Genomic DNA, 21,170 nt, shown 5'->3' with positions numbered 1-21,170 from the left:
GTCTGATAGCAATTAAAATACCATCTTTAAATATATTGCAAACATACACAATTGTTGAAATCTTGCTTATGTGGAATAACATTCTGTGCTTTATTACCCAGAATGGCACCCCTGTTCATTATCCTGACAATGTTGTAATTGTTAGAGAACCACTCTGAGAGTACCTTTAATATCCCCACAGACTTGGACTTTATCTCATATTATTTTGACTATTAATGTTGTTAATACTCTCCTGGCTATGAAATGCTTTGAGTCTGAGCTGAGTTTTCCATCATATAAGTGGAACAGGTACAATCAGCTGGTTGTAAGCTACTGCTGAACACACACCTAAATCTCTCCACCATGGGGAGCAGAAAGCAATGCATAAAAGGCTGTACTTACTGAGTCAGGAGACTGTGTGTCAGAAAATCTTCAAGGGGTTTGGCCTTTAGCTCTGGAAGATGAACAACCTTAGATGAGATGAAGGGATTACTAGACAGACTAAATATTTACTCTTGCCTGATGCTTGAGTAGGTGATGGTCAGGATAAGGTTATAACTACACAAGCCCCACATGTGACCAGGTTAATAGAACAGAGAGTGTGTCATTTGGATCCATATGTGCCTGGGTGGCTTGCTTCATGTACACCTTCCCTGTAATAGGCTTCCATCAGAGGTTCCCACAGCGTTGTACCAAATATCATTTAATGAAGTTTTTCAAGTTAGACTTCCTTACAATAAGTATAAAATTTCTATCAAGTTAAAATGGCATGAGCTTTGGAACCATAAAGATGAGGGTTTATATTCTGACAGCTTCCTTAAAGCTCTGAGCTTCAACTTCAGGGTCGGTACCCAGAAGATGAGAATTATCAGGAAGGCTTATGTCAGTGTCAGGGTTGGAATACTATGTGCAAAGCAACCAAAACAGTCACAGCAAGTGCTCAATGCACATCTGAAACAAGTTCTCACAAGTCGAATGCCTGGACGGTTCACTTTTCATTCTGGTCTAAATAAAAACACCTTGTGTATTAGCAGGAGAAATCCAGTTCCCACTTTTAATGCAGCCAAGGTCATGAAGTGCCTACAGTGTGAAGGCTTGGCCACGGAAGCAGGCGTCTCAAGGGAATTGGTGTCGCGGTTACTTAGGGACTGGGGTTAGGAGGTTGGATGTCGGCGAGATTGAGAAGAAAGAGCAGGGAGCGAGGCTGGGTGGCCGTCCAGCTGGCGGCCGGGCGGACACCCCCCTGAACGTGTTGGGTGACATCAGTCCTGTTGCCACTTAACCATGTCTCAACTACGTCTTTTAATTTTCTGCATTCTGATACTTCCACATCTGTCCCTGGCTGAGGCTGAAGGAACTACCAACCCAGGGCTGGCCAAGTCCCAGAGATAGAAGACAACCCCGACCCTTCCAGAGCCCACAGCCCATCCAGTGCCTTCATCCACCTCTCCCACTCCAGGCCACTATCCCCCGGCCCGGGGCCAGCAACCAGAGGACCAGGGGCAGCCTCTGTGCCCGAGAGAGGCTGAAACCATCCAAGCCCATCAGTCCACACATGCACACCCGCCTCGCCCGTTCCTGCCCAGGAAACCCCACGAAAAGCTCCAGCCCACCAGCTCCCCTGCTTCCTCTGCCTCTGGCCGCACCCAGATGCTTCTCCGTGTGGCCCTCCCTGGCTCGGTGTGGGATCTGTGAGCATCACAAACCATCTTCTCAATGGAAGTCCTCTCCTGATTTACTGGCCTACTAGTATTCCTAAATAATTAACATATTTTTCCTACAACTCACGTAGGCCTACCTGGTAGTTGTGTATGAATAACCATAAAAATCTTTCTTTTAAAACAAACTGTAGATCCTAAAGTTTGCAAGATGCTGTGAGAAGAACACATGAACAGAGGTCTCCTTGCCCCTTCTGATCTGATCCAGAAATGGAAGTGTTTGTGGAAAACAACAGTGGCACATAAATAACACCACAGAAGAACAGAGTTGTACCCTTTTATTGGTACAGTAACTTTGCCAAGGCTGGTATGAAAACAAAGTTCCAAGGAGCAAGACACCATGGTCTGAGGCCAACAGAAGCGCATGGATAAGCAAGGCAGGTGCATCACAGGAGGGTTGAGGACATAGAGCGGGTGAGACATGCAGTGGAGCTCAGAGAGGACAAGCGTCTTGTGGGGCATCACGGCTCGGACCAGCAAATCTCAGCATGCTTATTGGTATTGCGTAGACCTTTGAACGGATATGCCCCCTGCACAGCCCCAGCTATGAATCTGAAGCCATATGCATTTAGGGGAGTGTTGCATCATTTCCTGTAACCTCTACTGAAGTCAGGGGATGAGATTTCAATAAAGTGCTCACAGTCCATGTGCCTGGAAACACAGGGCACAGGAAGGAACCGTCTCCTGATCAGTGAATGAAACACAAGACATCGGACTCCAGCTGTATGTGTGCAGAGCTTGGAACGGTGAAGCTAAAACAACAACACAGCCTCGGGATTTTTAGGTACTCTACATTTAAAAAAAAAAAAGGTATGTAGGAAAAGAAAAGTTCTAGAAATGATTTTTTAAAGTCTGTATTTTGAAGAAAGGGAGCACCACTCATTGCATAAAATTATAAAATACAATAACAAACATGTATATCATTAACAGGATTGTAATTCCAATAAAACGCAAACACCCACAAAGAAATAAAACCTAGGTCCTGGATAGTGTATGAGAGTAGAATGACTGGAGGACAAGAAGCAAGTGGTCGGACCCTATAAAAACAACTCTGCGGTGTAGGGGTCCCCCTCCTCCATCATTCTCTCCCTGCTCATCCACACTTTGTCCAGCCTTTCTCTCACTACCTCGGGGTGGAACGGCCCTAGGACCACAGAGCCTGAAGATCAGAGTGCATCCCCGCAGAACGGACGAGAAAATACAGACACGCACACAGAGACACACACACTCACACACCCAGGGAATCTCGTGTATTTAACTGGGCTGTCCTGTGCTTTTCGTGTAGATGTGGACAGAGCCCCTAGCATGTACCGGGGCAGCCTCTGTCTGTGAACCTGGCATCTCCAGGCAGCAAGTCTGCAGTCGGGGCCCATCACAGGGTAGTGTCCCAGAACTTGGGGGGCGGCCTGCTGCAGGAGGCCCCCTCGGGTTTCTTCAGGAGCGTGGGCTTCTTGCACGGAGGTGGCGGAGGTGCCCTGGGCTCCGCATGGCGCAGGATCTGTGGCCAGTCTCCTCTCTCCTCGCAGAGTTTCCGCCTCCAGTCCAGGAGCTCCCGAAGGGCCACGCTCTCATTCTCGGACAGCCTCAGCTGATGGATTACCTGGGGGAGGGAAGCAGAGGGGAAAAAGAGCAGCATCAAATACTGTGAAGGAATGAGAAGTATAAGAGCAACACCTGGATGCCAGGGCTCTGATGGGGTGGAAAGAGACCTTGGACATCCCCTCTAGAACTTCCTGGCTCTGCTGCCTTGGGAAACGGCATCCAATGCAGGTCGGCTGTGAACTGCCAAATTAGGAGGATGAATGGAACTTGGAAATCAGTTAGGGTAAGTACCCTGGGGAACAGGTGAAGTACCTCCAGTGATACAGGAAAGAATCACATGTCTGTTTGCCCTTTGACCTCTCTTGTTATATATATTCTTACGACATCTTGGACTTTTTCTTCATTGAATGTATCATGATTATAATTCTGTCTATAATAGATGTTGCTGGATTTCTTCAGCTGCATCCCACTCCAGGATCCACCCCTCTGTCTATGCACAGTTACTAGTCAACACCTTTTAAGGTCATGTGACCCCAACTCTGACCATCACGCATTAGCCCCAGGAGTCCACAGACATGGGAACTTCAGGGGTCTTTGCAGGAGGGCATCACCGTGTGCAGGTGTATCAGCTGCTTGGTCTGGCTTCCTTGGGGTCCCTGAAGAGAGGCAGAGCTTGCCCCCAGGGGCAGCTAGGGCATGTGGGGACAGGCAGGCTACATGCTGTGGGCTCTGCCCTCTGCCAGCAGTCAGTCATCTGGAGCAGCTGCACGCTGCAGAAACCAAATTTTCTGTCAGCTCTGTAGTGAGTATGCTGGTTTAACAAAATGAGATTCTGGACATCAGAATGGGACTACTGGGGAGAATTCAGAGGGAACGAGACGGCCTCAAGGCACCTACTACTTTGTTCCCACATCACTTCCATGCTTTCCATCAAGATAAATGAGAATAAAACAAAGCAGGGCATGATGGTTGGCTTATGTGAGGATAGTCACTTGAAAACAACAAGACCATCCATGTTCTATACAATTCTAAAGCCAACACCTTCACCTGGACACCCAAGCCTCTTGTTCACCTGAGAAAGAAGGTTTTAAAGCCTAGAATCACAGAAATGGCTGAATGTCAAGAAACGATGTTAAAACACAGAAGCTGGGAGGTCAAACCCATATCTGAAGTACGAAACTAGATTTCTGGGCTGGTTATTAGCAAAAGGAATTTCTCCCAATTGAAGCTTAGACAAACAGTGTGCAAAACAGGCCTGTGACCGTCCAATCCCCAAAGCAACTTCCAGGCGCTGATAGAAAGTGAGTGGCTAAAGCAGTATACCCCCCTTAAAAGGGGGTTTCTCTCTGGTCCCCAGGACTGCACCAGAATGACCCGGAAGTCAGAATTCTCCTGCTGAGAGACTCTTGTGGAAGCCAGATTGCCTCTACTGTCAGGGAAGTGAGCCAAGAGAGCCGGGTGGGAGGGTGTGCATAAAATTAGTTATTTATTGAACACTTCAGAATGCTAAAGATGCGTCAGTACTTTTCTAAGCCCCTTACAAATATTAACTCATGAAGTGCTCCCAAGAGCTCTACAAAGCGGTGCTAGCATTTGGCAGATGAGGAAATTGAGGCACAGAGAGGTTAAGTCATTTGCCCAAAGTCACACGGAAAATGGTGGAACCAGGCAGTCTGGTTCCAGGGTGTGTCTTCCTATTACCCCACAGTACTTGTCATTTGCCCAATAGCTGGTGTCCAGGACCTGATATATGCCAAATACCGGCGTCCCTATATCAACTTCCCCCTTACTTCTTTTTCTCATTGGGATTTGAGTGAAATCTGTGTACTTCTTTCACTAACATATCTTAGTTCCTTTATTTTCTCCACTAGTGGATGCTGTGGTGATTACATTTAGCTTCAGTCTCGTTTCCTCATTGGATATTGAATATTTGTATACATGTTCTTGGCACACTCAGCATATAATAGCCATCTCTGAAAAATACAGTCCTTGGATTTATTCTTATGGAGAATATTTAATTGATCATCTCAGTAGATTATTTTCCCAGCGCTTCCTTGAGATATCATCTTTCTGAAGTAACACAACTTAATGTTGATCTATTTAGAAATAAAACAAGGAAATTTTACTTCTGTCTAGGATGTTTAGGTCATGACAGGTTACTGCACCCATTGCAAAAGTGCAAAAATGGGATACATTACCAAAAATCATAATTTTGAAACAACAGAAAGCTCTGGCAAAACTTTGAACTAGAGAAACTAAAATTCTGGATGGGAAGAATCTTTCTGAGTGAATAGATAATCAAATAATTAACAGCTACTATTTTTTTTTCCTGGGGACATTTGCTAATTCTGAATTCTTCTGTAGGCCCTTTCTAAAAGAAAGAAAGTCCATGCCATATTTTGCAGTTGCACGGGAACAAGAGACACAATTTGAAAACTTGAGGACCCTCAAATGCATGGTCATTTTCCCCAAAGGACATTTGTTGAGTTCTTCAAGTATATGAGCGAGTGGTGCCTTGAGTCAAGAGCTTATAAAAAAGCAGAGGAAAATCTCCTATAGTGATAGAGGTGCTTCAGAAGCAAAAGTATGACAGGGAAGATGACAGCCTCAAGTGCCTGACTAGTCTCATCTTCAAGACTTGCAGATTTTGAAACTGAGTTGGGTGCACAGCTGAATGGGGCCTGGATCTCTGAAGGGCAGAGCTGGAGCTACTGTAATGTTTCACTGCTGATTAACAAACGCCTGTCAGGTTCTCAGTCCAAGCACAGGAGGGTGCAGCCTGAGGATGAGAGGAGAACCAGAGGGAGACTGGTTTTCCATCACTGTGGAATATTTGATTGGATTGAGGTGACCACCTCTTATCTTTGCTTCCTAACGCAGGACGGTGGAATCGCCTCAGGTAGAAAACATCATCAGTAGTGTCTATAGTTTGTTTACACACAATGCTTAGCATGCAATTAGAAATTACTATCCTTGGGAAGAGATAAGGAAATCTACCCCAAATCAAAAGATAAAACAGATTCACAGATGATCCAGGTTTAGAGTTAGCAGATAAAGACTTTAAAATACCTGTGATTAAATGTTTAAAAGAACAGAGAAAAAGATGGACAAATAAAAGAAATAGCAGAGTAGACATAAACAGAAAAGGAGTAGCAGAAGTATTGATAGAAGAGATATAAAGAAAGTGGCAAAACAATATTCAGAGATAAGTTTCCAAAACTTGTGAATGGCACCCACATACATATTAAGAAGTTTGGTAAACCACGATAAATAAACTCCACCACCAACAATAAGAAAAGAAGGCAAATCATATTAAAAATGCCAAAGGTCAATGACAAAGAAAAATGTTTTCAAAATCTACAAGAAAAAACACAATACCTTCAAAGGAGCAACAATGAGAATGAAAGCTGACTTCTAAACAGAAATACTGGAAGCCAGCAAACAATGAGTCACAAGTTAAAGTACCGAAAGAAAGTAATTCAACCTAGGATTCTAAACTCAAAAAAAATCCCTTAAAAATGAAAGTGAAATAAAACGTTATTGGACAAACAAGAACGAGGAAGTTTGTTATCACAGGTCTTGACTATTTTTTTTAAGATGAAGAAAATGATCCTAGATGGAAAAAAAATGGAAATTTAAGAGGATTAAGGACACTGGAATTAAATCCATGGATGAATACAAGTTATGTGTTTGGAAAATGTCTTATAGACTTTAAGTCATATTAGAACAATGCGCCAACAATAACTGCAAAAATCAGGAGGGGTTACATGGAGTTCAGAGGTTCTGAGTTTCTAGCAGTATTAGGAAAATGACAGAAGTAATACAATTTAAGATGAAATAAATCAAGGATTCATGCTTTATTCTCTAGGAACGTACAAAAAGAATAATGATAGAATGTATAATTAACAAATTATTATGAAATAATAAATTTCAATTAATCTAAAAGAAAGATGCAAATATCTATATCTATATCTGTATCTATAAATGGAGGTCAATTCCTAACAAAACAGAGTAAAGCATAAAAACAGAATCCAAATCTCCACCCTGCAGTTGGTGCTGCTCTTCTGCAGCCGGCTGGCATGTGTTGTATTTGTTTTCATGCTGTTGTGACCACACACTCTGTCCTCTTATCAGGCACAAAATACACCTATTCTATAGTTATTCTCAATCCTAAACTCTTTTCAGCAGCTTTTCATAATGACCAAAAATATACACTAGGTGTGACCCTCTGCTAAGACCTTCGTTAACAGGAAAGATTTAGAGATTGAGTCACTCCATAGAAGCAGCCCGATCTGCTGAGAGTGACTTTCAGCAGCTGCTGATCTGAATTAGGCTTGTGGGCAGGGACTTTGACATAAAATGTCCCAAATCCCCTGAGTCACGGCTTCACTGAAAAAAAAAAAATGCTCTCTATCCTTTCAAAGCTTCTCAACGTTTACTGAAAATATCTGAATTCCCAAGCACATTATAAAAGGTGAAACTTATACACACAAAGCATTAGAAAGCACTTTCTTAATGAGGGTATCGATGTCTTGAATAATGTAGTGGGTACAGAAGAACACCATCTTTGAATCCACCACCAAGAGCTCTCCATGCTTCCTTGATAAGCAAAAATTTGACTGATGTTTGCAATAATCAAACTAATGCTCAGAATACACTCTCCTTTTGAGAGATCCCATGAAACTTTGTATTACAGAGATTAATAGGTATTGAGCAAAATCTAATAGGTATAGAAACAGAGTTGCTGGAATGGCATAAATGAGATGCTAAAATATTAACATTATTGATCTCCATTTAAAAAAAACACAAAGAATCTTCACAGGTTATGCCTTAAATGAAGGTTAAAATTCTGTGTAAGGATATTTGAGAGGTCACTACTTTCAACACAATGAAGTTCAAAGGGTAGTTTAAAAAAATGATCTGTGAGACAATAAACGGATCAGAAGATGAGGACAGGATGCCCTGACTAATGATGTTTAATCTACTTTATTTAGATTTATTAAATGTATCAGGTTATGAGGCACAAGAGTCGTATTTGTCACAGGCAGTGACAGAGCTTTACTATTTTAGAATAGCAACCAAATACAACTATGAATGTTATTTAAATTGTGGTCAAGTAATAGGTGAGGAATAAAAAAGTATCTGCAATATTATCTAGCATGGTAAAAACATCTAAATCAGTGTTTTGTCATTCTTTAAATTTCATGTCCTATTTGTAGTAACAAAAACCATTAGAGCTTCCCTTACCATTATTTGTTATTTCACAACAAATTAAATATTAGCATTAAAAAGGCAATCATGATTTTGTAACACAAAATAGCTTTGGTATCAAAAGGGAACCATTTCTTTTCATAAAGAGAAGTGACTCTGGGGCTTAAGGATGCCACTGGCAGTGTGGGCCTGGAGTCAGCTGTCTTCACCCAGGTCTCATTGATCCTGATTTATTTGGAGATTAAAGGATGTCATATTGGTGTCTTTTAACTTAAATCTTGCTCCCCATTGCTTTAAAAGATATAACTACAGCACATGTCACCACTTCAGATAGTTACTTCCTTACTTATTTTCTTTTCTGGCATGTTTTATAGATTAGTGTTTGTACATGAAAACATTCTCTTTCAGAACCAGAAGGCAAGAGCTGTAGTTGGGAAAGTAAGAAGTGTTCCACACCTAGGAACCTCTGGGTTCTATGTGGTGCCACCTCTGTGTGCCATGAAAATGACTAAAGTCCTGCTTTTAAAGGAATTTTCAGACATGCCAATGACGTCAGTGCCTTAACATGCTGTACGGGGCATGGAGATGGGGTACGTCAACGAGCGGGAGGTTTTCTAAAAATTTTTTTCACTGTTTACCTGGGGAAGGGGGCTGTATGGAGGAAGGTCTGGAGAGACTTCACAGAGGTGATGGCTTTGATCTGAATTTTGAAAAATGAAATGGGCACCGGGTAGAAAGGGGGAAAGAAGGCACTTCCATGGGGCTTGATGTAGACAAGCACCAGTAATGACACTGAACTCCATTCTCTAACAGGGAATCACAAACCCACGGGGACTTGGATTCTGGTGTGAACAGGGATGGGATGGTTGACAAACCAGGACTCTCTAGCCAGGGTGCCTGGACTGGAATCCTGAATCTGGCACCTAATGGTTGTGTAACCTTAAGCAAGCCCATCAGCGTCCACACCTGTGAAGTGGGTGCACAGTAATCATCTACCTCAAAAGGACAGATGTGGGCTACTTAAGAGTGCCCTAAAAATGTAATGAGTGCCCTATAAATGCGGGCAATTATGATCGTGTCATGGCTAACTCTTTGACTTGAGAAAATCCCTAAACATTCTGAATTATGATGATCCTGATGACTCCATCAGATAATGTTAAAGGAAAGTACTTCTCACAATGTGTGGCCCTATAAAAATATACAATAGTCTTCTCCTTCCTTAGTAACAAGAAGATTTCAAAACACTGAGCAACACACTAGGCTTATAACATAACTAGGATTTATATATGATTTACAACTAAAGAAAGTTATGCAAGAAGAAGGTCTAGAAGTTTTTTGAATCTTAGAGTAACATATAAAGGGCAGTAGTGAGTAGTTTAAACAACAGTTAAATGTTTTGGAAACTGGGATTTGTATATGTATTTTCAGGGGTCCTCAAGTTCTTGGGCCAGCCTAAACTTTTTTGCTTTTTCATTTGTATGTGATTGGGATCACTTGAATACCTACTTTTTAAGCTAGCGCTCAGTGAGATTTAATTTTCTGACTTCATATTTTATTTACAAGCAGATTGACACAGTTAATATTGTTTATATTGTTTCAGGTTAATGAGAAAAAGGTCGATGGATTTGATATTCAAATAAGGCACTTTCCTCCAATAAAAAGCTAAGTGATTTGACATCATAGGGTAGGTTGCCTAGCAGTTCAAATAGAAGTGATAGACTAGGATCAATCAAAGGCACAAGATGGCAGATCTGTACCAAAGTTCATGGATTTGAGTCAGTACCAGATTCATATTTTCAACAGTAATTTCATCTAAAGAAAATCATACCTAACATAAATGTGAATTTTAATGTTTTCTAGCTTTTGTAGGTTTTTGATTCACTCAATTTGTAAATTGGCTTTGATTTTATAGCTGTAGTAAAAGCTAAAAGGATAAAGAGATTTTACGTAATGATATGTGTATACACTTAATTGACATTATATTATTATTGAAAAAGGGTCATATATATTATAATATGCAAGTGGGGGGAAATTCTGATCTAAGTGGGTAGAATTCCCTGTGAGTAAAATTAGTCACTGCTTGACAAGACTATGGGTGTCCTTTAGAGTCTAAAACTGGTAAATTAATAAATTAGTCTCTGCCCAGCACAGTGCATCCAATGCACTTACATAGAGGGTCTGGATGGAGTCAGTGTATGAATGTCAAGATGCATGTTTGAGAAAAGGGACAAATGTCATCACAGTGTATCAGACTTGTGGTTTCACTTTTTTATAAACTTGGGGGGCAATTGAGCACCACACCTCCATCAATTTCTGGGAAGGGAAAGGAAGAGAGTGCCTTTGAGCAATGCCAGACAGACTGTGGATGAATTCTCAGACTTGAGATGTAATTCACATCTCACAGATTCAGATAAGGCCCTTTCAAACACTGTAAAGCCCTGGGAATGTACTAAAAATGCTCTGCTGCTCTGAAATCACACAGGGTGTGAGGTGCCCCGGACTTGTTAGTTACTCTGAATTCAGACCTGCCTACATGGGTTTGAATGGTTGGTGAGAGGGATCATTGAAGAGCGTGGGACAGTCACCCTAGACTTCAGGGTGGCCAAATGATGCAATGCCTCGAGCAATCAAATAGGCTTATCCTATTCTACTGTCTGAATGTGTGTCCCCCAGATTCACATGTTGGGGTCCTACACCCAAAGTGATGGTATTTGGAATAAGGCTTTTGGGAGGTGATTGGGTCATGAGGGTGGAGCCCTCATGAATGGGATTAGTGCCCTTATAAAAGAGACCTCACAGAGCTCCCTCACCCCTTCTGCCCCGTAAGGACACAGCCAGAAGTCTGTGACCTGAAAAACAGACTTCACCCAACTACTCTGGCACCCTGATCTCAGACTTCCAGCCTCCAGAACTGTGAGAAATAGAATTCTGTTGTTTATAAGCCACCCAGTCTGTGGCATTTTGTTACAGCAGCCAGAATGGACTAAGACATCTTGTGCCCAGAATTATTATTTTTGGATGTCATGGGGGAAAATGGTACTATTCTATAACAGGTGCAAAACTCAGGCTTCTAGAAAAGGGCACACACTATCTGTCAGCTTAAATGTCTTTGAAAACAAATTGTTTGGTGGAGGATCTAATAATACACTTGGAAATTATTCTGTGATTTTTATTTGAAAATCTGACACCTGGAAGAGATCTTGAAACTTCAGAGCTTAGCGACCATTTGGTTTAAGTATTTACTGGGAGCTGGGATAATGTGACTCCTCCAACACCACTGGAAAGCAACACCTGAGGCACTGCAGGTAGGCTGCACTTAAGGGGTGGTCAGCATTTTAAATTGACACCCTCCTGTCAGTTTAAACCCCCTAAAATGTGGCCTGGATTGCATATATAGCCCCACTTTCTCCTTTCTGCCCTTATGGAAGGATTGAGCAAGGGAGAAGCTAAGCCATCCATGTTCAGTAAACAGGCATGCCTCTGATCAGCCCATGTCAATCTCCCAGAACATGTGAACAGACACACAGATGATCACAGTCTGAAGTCATTTCCCTATGGGCTAGGATCCTCAACCTGGAACAAAATCCCTTAACAAGAAGATTCCTTAATTGAAATTAATCCTTAGAAAATAGTGTTACTTAAGACACTGGTGATTACGACCTGGACAACTCAGGATAGGGTTAAAAATAATGTGTTTTTTTCCCCCCTGTTATTGAGAAAAGTCTTGTTGATTTGGTATTTAAAAGACATGAATCTAGACTCCATCCTCTTCACCACCCCCCAACTCCAGATTTGTAAGCTGTTTTGTGTCTTCTAATGTCTAGGAGACAGCAATTAGACGTGAAGATAGAATTTGACTCAGTGACCTCTTGCAAGTTCTACATCCCTAAGTGGGACTTTTATAATCTGTGCACTTACCTTCAGGGGTTAAAAACTACAACCCAGAGGGAAGCACAACATTATGTAAAGGCTTAATGAGGTTTATTACATATATATCTACTTGCTAATTTTTTTTTTTTTTTTTTTTTTTTTTTTTTTTTTTTGCGGTATGCGGGCCTCTCACCACTGCGGCCTCCCCCGTTGCGGAGCACAGGCTCTGGACGCGCAGGCTCCGGACGCGCAGGCTCAGCAGCCATGGCCCACGGGCCCAGCCGCTCCGCGGCATATGGGATCCTCCCAGACCGGGGCACGAACCCGTATCCCCTGCATCGGCAGGCGGACTCTCAACCACTTGCGCCACCAGGGAGGCCCTACTTGCTAATTTTTAATGGTTTTCTATTGTGTCATTAACAGAGTCCTATGACATGAACTAATTAAAAAATGAGATACAAATTTTCTTCAATTCCTGTGGCTATGCATTTCTATGAATAATATTAATAAATGTAAATTAACAATTTGCTGCTGATTTTTACCTTAAGTCTTTCCCTTCTAGGATAAAAATAGTATTTGTTAAATAATTCATATGTAAAATCATGTTGCTGTTCATTTGTCACAGCATTGATTTTTCTATTGACTATTCACCCAAAGGTGAAAAGAGGCATTTACTGACATTTATGGAAATTAAAAGAAGACAGCCTCTTGGCTGACTGAATAGTGAATATCAGTGTTTCAAATGCAAATTCTATTTCCACTCATGCTAACAACATGTTGGAGGAAAAGCATTAAAAAATGAAATTTGAAAATCAGTTTGTAAAACCAAAGTTTACCTAAATAGATCCCAATGACATGGCTTAAAATGAAATTTGATTCAAAAAGTCTCTGATTAAAGGGTTGTGTATCTCCATACTTTAGAAAAGAAAATCAAGAAAATGATCTGAAAGCAAAACAGCATTTCTGGTTTAGGCAGAAGAGAGTTGATCCCTCTTAATTCAGAAATAGTCATTTAGACAGCAATCCAATTAAGTTCTTTCTTGCTATTTTGTCTCCCTTTTTGCCTATGGGTTAAAGAAGGGAAAATATCCCTTAAAAGGAACAGGTTCTACTGGAAACAAGAATATATCTGGACAACAGGCAGTGAGGGAAGGAAGAGAGGATTTTATTTTTTTTTTTACCTTATCTGTGCAAGTTGATTTCTTTAAAAAAAATTAACCGCTGTCCTTTATTTTTATAATAAGTAATATTGTATTGGAGCACATTTAATATAATTTAAATGGACAGTTATTTGCATTTTGCAGCTGATTTTAAGTCCAAAGTTAAGAATAAAAATGGACTCTGGGGGCTTCCCTGGTGGTGCAGTGGTTGAGAGTCTGCCTGCCAGTGCAGGGGACACGGGTTCGAGCCCTGGTCCGGGAGGATCCCGCATGCCGCAGAGCGACTAGGCCCGTGAGCCACAACTACTGAGCCTGCGCGTCTGGAGCCTGTGCTCCGCAACAAGAGAGGCCGCGATAGTGGAGGCCCGCGCACCGCGATGAAGAATGGTCCCTGCTTGCCACAACTAGGGGAAGCCCTTGCACAGAAACAAAGACCCTACACAGCCAAAAATAAATACATTAATTGATAAACTCCTAAAAAAAAAAATGGACTCTGATGAGTGGATGCACGTTTCTCCCTACTGATGGAAAGTTATAAAATAGAAACTCATGATTGTGCATCACACGACAATTAATTTGTGACATTTCAGGATATGGATTTTGTATGAGTTCTGGTCTCTTACCTCAATTCATTTAAAAACATGGCAGTACCAGTATTAGTGACTAGAAGATTGTAGCAAAAACTAATAACATATATTTAGAGTACATTTATAGTAATGACATATTACAGTAATGGGTTCAAATACAGAGAATACATGGAAAAACATAAATCTATTATAATGGAAACATAGAAAGTAAGAGTATTACAATTCCTTTAAAAATATTTTTCTTGGGATTATATGGGAAGCTCACTGCAAATACCAGGAGGTATTATTAAGGACAAGTAATCTACTAGATTTTCTCTCTCTAAAGAATAAGTCTGTTTATAAAATTTGCTTGTTCAAAAATCTTCAATGCCGCCGCCTTGTCCTAGACTAAAGAGTCAAGTCCACACACCTTAGCATGTTACAGAAAACCCTGTATTTTCTGACCACACTAATTATTCCAGCTTCATCATCACTCACCCTCACATAGACTCTATATGTCAATTCAATCAGATGTACCCAGAACACACTCTGTAATTCTATTTATCTTCTCTGTAACAGTGCCAGTTTGTATGCCCAGATACAGAAAGCTCTAAGGTTTCCAGAGCCCATTTCAAGCATCATCTTCATGAACTTGTTTCATATTCTTAAAGCATTTTCACAGGTTATTCTAGTAAAATCTCATAACCATGTGAAATAAGCAGGTTAAGGATTATTAGCCTCTTCACAGATGCTGAAATTCATCTTTAAAGCCCAAACTCACTTGGCTAGTCAGTGGTAGAGTCTGGATTCAAATCCAAGTACATTGAGTTTAGTCGACCTTCTTAATCACATTGACTTCCAAGAAGTTTTTCTTGTTCTGCTAATCAATGAACACATGTGCTTTCAATGACTGTGAGACAGAAAGTACCGTCATGGGGTCTATGGGACTTAGAATTGCGCAGTATGACCTGCTCCCTCAAGAGGCTTTCATTTGAGTATGAGCAACAGGACATAAAAACATAAAGAGTTAGATGAATAAACATGCTTAAACAGGACATCAGTGCAAAATTTTCATGAAGAAGCACAGAATTAACTGATTAATAAATTACAGACACAACTGATTAATAAATTACAGATGCAATGACTGTTGTTGGAATACAGAGGAGACAGGACTCATTTCAAAGCCAATATGGCCAAGAGATTTCTGTTGGGCTGTGGGATTTGTTTTGGACTGAAAGGATGAGTTGGACACACAAAGAAGAAAGGCAACTTGGGTTGAGTGGGATAAGGAATGGTGTGCACACTTTTGTTCACGTCTACGTGGACAATGACCGAAAAACACGAGAGAGAAAACACTGTGCCATGTGGTGTACAACTTGAGAGTTAGCTTTGATCTAGTAATGCAGATGTGAATAAGTCAGAAGGGAGATAAGATATAGGTATGAAAGTGAGGAAAGCAAGGGTCACAACCATGGCAGATAAGCACTCCACAGCCTCCAGAGGATGGAGGGTCCAAGTCCAAGGATATTTAACCCCACTGTCCAAATAGCCAGTATCTTCACTTGCATTGCTTTGTAGGGCACAGTTTACCTGTTAACTTATTCATTTATCAAAATACTTATTTCCGGAAACAATCACAATCTGTGTTATGGTATTAAATATAATTAAATAAGAATGAGGAAAACCACTTCGTGAAACTGAATGCTAATAAAACTATTAACCCAATCCAAATGGATTTTAAAAATCAAATATATTTAAGAAAAGGGGCCTAGTTTAGCAACTCCACTGACCGTGGAACTCACTGCACGGGGGAAACATCTTCTCTGTCCTCAACCTTGAGTCTCCCTCCAAAGTTTAGTTACCAGTTAGAGTCACCCGCTTGAGAAGGAGAGACAAGAGAGGCAATTCCTTCTAATCATTAAATGCACAAATAGGTCCTAAGAGTATTAGACCATTTCTCCAGGATGCCCAGTATATTATAGGGGTCTGACTTTGTCCCTGAGTAAAATAAAGTCTATTGATTTAGAGGGATTTCTGTGCGAGCAGTTGTTAAGAATTACAAGCTTTGGTTTTACATATTTATGACTCGGTGGGGACACCAGTGATCATTATTTTGTATTAAAATGTCTGATAAGCTGCATTCCAATAACCCTATCATCAGAAGACATGAACAGGCATGATTTTTACTACCTTAAAGAATAAAGATTGCTAAATAATAATGGAGGCTAAACTTAGTGAATTAAGGACTATAAATAATGCTCAGTAGCAACACATAAAACATTAGGCCAAATAAATGAGAAAGGGTACCAGTTTACGTTACCCAAGATGCTGTAACAGACAAACCACAAATACCAGTGGATTGACACAAAATCCACCCATTTTAGCCTTGTTCATGTTAAGGCTAAAATGGGTGTTTCTGATCAGTGGCTGGATGACCTCCACGTTGTCACAAATGTACTCTGCATCTTCCAGGGTCTTGGAGTATTGTGTATCCAGCTTTTGGATGGGAAAGGTCATAAAGCACTCACAGTCCAAGGGAGGTTTGCATGGGCCAAGGCTGGAGGGAGGGCACATCAGTACGGCTCCTGCTCCATTGGTTGTATCTCAGTCACATGACCACTCCCAACCACAAGCATGCTGGGAAACGAAGTCTAGCTAGGTGCTTCCAAAGAAATGGATTTGGTGGGCACTGTGTCTGCCAGGGGTGGTGCTTAGGGGTCAACGACTGTGTCTTTAAGACATAGTCATTGCAAATCGTGTGGGTACAAATGCTAGAGAAAATAGAGAAAGGAAAAGAGATGTCAGGAAGCATTAGAAAGGAAAATAGATAAGATTCTGCCAAAGTAGGCAACATACAAGAGCAGATCTTTTTAATCAAGACTCCTTTCCCAAAATAGATATTAAAAATCACCTGCAAGTGTATACAATTAACTTAAATCCACTTGGGCTTCAAAATCTAGGCTTTTTATGTCATTGACTTCATGACACTTCTTCCCAATATCATAGTTCATCTGTTTTAGAACCTATTTCTGACTGTCAGAAATGACAGTTTCAAATAATAGTGTAATCATAGAAATCAGAGAAAAATCAGGTCTTGGAGGTCTACTAAGGTCATAAAATAAATTCCTTTACCAAGGTTGGCTAGATTACATTTCAGCACCATGGAAAACTTTCTGTTCCTTTAGCCTAAATTTTGCTTTAAAAGTTGTCAGGCCCCATTAATGTACAGAGCAGTACACTTAATAAGTCAGAAACTCTGGTGCCCAGGTTCCCAGGTATCAGTCTTCCAGTTCTCTGTATCTGGAGCAGGAACAGAGCTATTTGTCTTATATTTTCCACTTATAGAAAAGGCAAACCTGGTTAACGGTTTTGAAGGAAGACAATGTAATACAGTCATAACTGGGATTTTACATTTAGCCTCTTGCTGTCATTTATAACTTAAAAGTTCCCTTTTTCTAGAATTAACACTTATAGCTAATGGTAATTTCTACTGCTCTTCAGGGAAACATCTAGTCGTATTGCAGAATGGAGTTACTCCATTCCAGCCACGCTGGCCATCTTGCGATCCAGGCCGGCTCCTGTCCAGGGTCTTTGCTCCTTCCCCACCTGGAGTGCTCCCTTGACCTCAGCCTGCAGAGATATCACAAGACCTTTCTCCTTTTTAAAAACATAGTCACCAAGTATACTTCAACAAAACAAAGAAACAAAAAACACATAGTTACAATTCTGAGTTCTCATTCCTTTCATATTTCTTAAAATTGATTTTTCCTCATTGATAATAGTCAATGTCATCACTGGAAAAGCATTCTGCATTTAAATACATTTAGGGTACACATATGGTGCAATTCTATGAAGGAAAAAATACAAAATATAGGATTTGTTTGTGTTATTTTCCAAGTTTCTATATATCTATACAGGACATGTCCCTTTCCTGTTGAAAACACTGCCATTTAACTCTTAACCATCAAATTAATTTACTGCCTTCATTGCTTGCCCATAATATGGAAGTCACGAGTGGTGCATACTGATTTCCCGAAACCTCAGCTGTGTGAAGAGCTTTCTATGATAGATCTCCTTCGGTTTGTAGCTTAGAAGTGAAATACACATATTTCCTTTGGAAATGGTTATCTAATTTCGATTCCCCATCATGTGTTTTAGAATTACCCCCTTAACATTAAAGGAAAAGTGTCTACACTTTGTTATTTTATCTAACACACTGTTTCTTTTCCATGCCACAATGTAGTTCAAGCAGTCCATGGGACAAATCAAATGGATATAGAAGGAAGGCATTGGGTTTATTGGGTGATCTGCAACTCTTCTTTTCTTTGATATGTGACATTACAAAAAGGTTCCTTTGATGGTTCAGTAAAACAAACCACATAACAATTCGTTTCTTGATGTGGATCAACTGCATATTGATTCTGTTAGGGCTTTCACTGGCGGCTGTGACGGAAGGGAGTAGATATTTATTAAGCTCTCAGGCACTGGATTGCCACTATTTTATCAGAAACAATCAATGATTTCTTACATTGAATATTTGAATATTACAGATATTAAGAATAACTTTTAGTGCTCTTTTAAAAAGCCAAAGAATATAAAACATTTTGGCAAGAAATACAATAAATGCCCACAACGAAAATCGAAGATTGTAAACCACACAATATTACTGGGCAGAACAGATAGATGAGAGGAATAAAATGTCAGGAAGTGAAATCTGGTAAAGTTAAAATGAGAATGTAAATACAAATTAACTGTGCTCAAATAAAAAGTAATCTTATTTTTCAATGTCAAGTGTGGACCCCTAAACAGATGTGCAAGTAGCAATTTTATGCCGAGGGCAAGCACTGAGCACTTTATTTCATCCATCCTCTCTGCTGCCCTCCTGCCTTCAGGCCCGCCCTCTTCTGCTCTGCTCAGGCTTTCGCTCTATTTATAATCCGTGGGCTCCCTGTGTCAGGTTACCTGGCCCCCTGAGTCAGCATTGCAGTCTCAGCACAAACACGAATAAGTCCTCTAGGCTGGTGGGTGTATTCTCAGTATTTCATTCAGTGCTGAGTCTCTCCCCACTGACTTACCTCTAAGGGACTGAATCATGCCAAATGGTATAAACTTAAAAAAAAATGATTTCACATGTTACAAAATGGCAAGTAGATAAATGGCATGGTATTTTTATAAACACTGTCTAATTCAAAAACCAACATGGCGTGGCTTCTTCAACCTCTGCGATTCCAGTTTTGAGAACTGAGAAATGCCACAAAGCCCCCCTTCAGGACTAGGATGTGAAATTCCACGATGTCACACCGTCACTACTGGTTTACCTGTGCCCTGGGGTGCAGAAGGACATGAATAGTTCGCCTTGGTTCACAGCCTGGACCTACCAAGCCTTCTACATAAGGAGCATAAATGATCACAGCCACATACTCAATCTGGCTAGTGTCTCAGCTTTTACTAGTTCCAAATTTTTTTTTTTTCGGTACGCAGGCCTCTCACTGTTGTGGCCTCTCCCATTGCGGAGCACAGGCTCGGGACGCACAGGCTCAGTGGTCATGGCTCACGGGCCCAGCCACTCCATGGCATGTGGGATCCTCCCGGACCAGGGCACAAACCCACATCCCCTGCATCGGCAGGCGGACTCTCGACCAGTGCGCCACCAGGGAGGCCCCCAAATATTTTAAGCAAAATTGATTTTTACTACTTTTACATAAAGTCCTTACATTTTGCAAATTAATTTTTAAAATACGATGGAATAGAACATAAACTACATTTTCTATATTCTGTACCTTGAGAAAAGAAGCTATTTATGGAGGTTCTACCCCTATTAGAAAATTGTTTACATCTACATTAAGAATAATGCACAATCTATGTAAAACTTGAAAGATGAATGGATAAAGAAGATGTGGTACATGTATACAATGGAATACTACTCAACCATGAAAAAGAACAAAATAATGCCATTTGCAGCAGCATGGATGCAACTAGAAATGATCATACTAAGTGAAATAAGTCAGAAAGAGAAAGACAAATACCATATGATATCACTTATATGTGGAATCTAAATTATGGCACAAGTGAACCTGTCTACAAAACAGAAAGAGACTCACAGACATAGAAAACAGACTTGCCGTGGCCAGTGGGGAGGAGGGGAGGGAGAGGGATGGACTGGGAGTTTGGGGTTAGTAGATGCAAACTATTACATTTAGAAGGAATAAACAACAAGGTCCTACTGTATAGCACAGGAAACTGTATTCAATATCCTGTGATAAACCATAATGGAAAAGAATATAAAAAAGGAATGTATATATATGTATAGCTGAGTCACTTTGCTGTACAGCAGAAATTAGCATAACATTGTAAATCGACTATACTTCAATTAAAAAAATAAAGAATAAAAAATAAAATTAAAAAAACCCTTTGATATAAAGTAAATTTTATAGATAATAACAATAAAATCAGATTAGTGTGTCTATCAAAATTCTTCTTTGCAAGCAACAGAAACTAACTCTAACAGGTAGAAGATTTATTGGAAAGCAAAATAATTGGACGTGAAGTTAAGGACAGGTTTGGCCCGTGGGCTGCACCCAAGGTGAACGCGGTGACCGCAGTCACAGCACAGGCTAACATCTTTGGCCACTGGAGGGAGCCACTGTGGCCAGATGACATCCCCATGGTGACATCTATCCTCGTCCCTTCCATCGTATGTCTCTCAACCCATAACGCATGGTGGATAGACAGAGCCCATCTCACATGCATTTATCCAGCTCTCAAAGGAAGGGAGGAAGGTGAAATCTCTCTCCTTATATTATCATGGTGGTAGGCCAGAAGCTTAAATATGTGGCCAGCAGCTAAAAACACAAACCACAAATGTCCGCTACAGCTACTTAAAATTTTCACCTTGACCAAAACTTCTTTAAATTTTATGTAAAAGTTGGATGACTCCTCCATTGCTTTTAATGTCATGGTAAGCTCACTCTCAGAAACAAGACATAGGATCTTGACATCCATTCAAACTGTGGACACTGCATTTTCCCTATGACCTCTGGCAAATTACTAAATCTATTTCTTGTTTTCTTTATCTACAGTAACACCCAGACATTTTATTTTCCTTAAAGGGATTTCATTAAAAT

The 21,170-nt window shown here is 40.6% G+C and overlaps 1 protein-coding gene across 1 annotated transcript in view; it reads right to left on the bottom strand.

The window, feature by feature from the left end:
* Positions 1-3,069: 3,069 nt before the first annotated feature.
* MYO16 (myosin XVI) overlaps positions 3,070-21,170 on the bottom strand; it is a 407,151-nt gene continuing 389,050 nt past the window's right edge. The window contains exon 34 of the mRNA XM_060079968.1: positions 3,070-3,297. Within this exon, the coding sequence (XP_059935951.1) occupies positions 3,070-3,297 (228 nt within the window). The remainder of the gene's footprint in view (positions 3,298-21,170) is intronic.

The sequence above is a fragment of the Mesoplodon densirostris genome, chromosome 17 (assembly GCF_025265405.1).
Source record: "Mesoplodon densirostris isolate mMesDen1 chromosome 17, mMesDen1 primary haplotype, whole genome shotgun sequence".
In the NCBI taxonomy this organism is placed as follows: Eukaryota; Metazoa; Chordata; class Mammalia; order Artiodactyla; family Ziphiidae; genus Mesoplodon; species Mesoplodon densirostris.
Note: the sequence above shows the minus strand (reverse complement) of the source record. Positions and strands in the feature narration are given on the sequence as shown.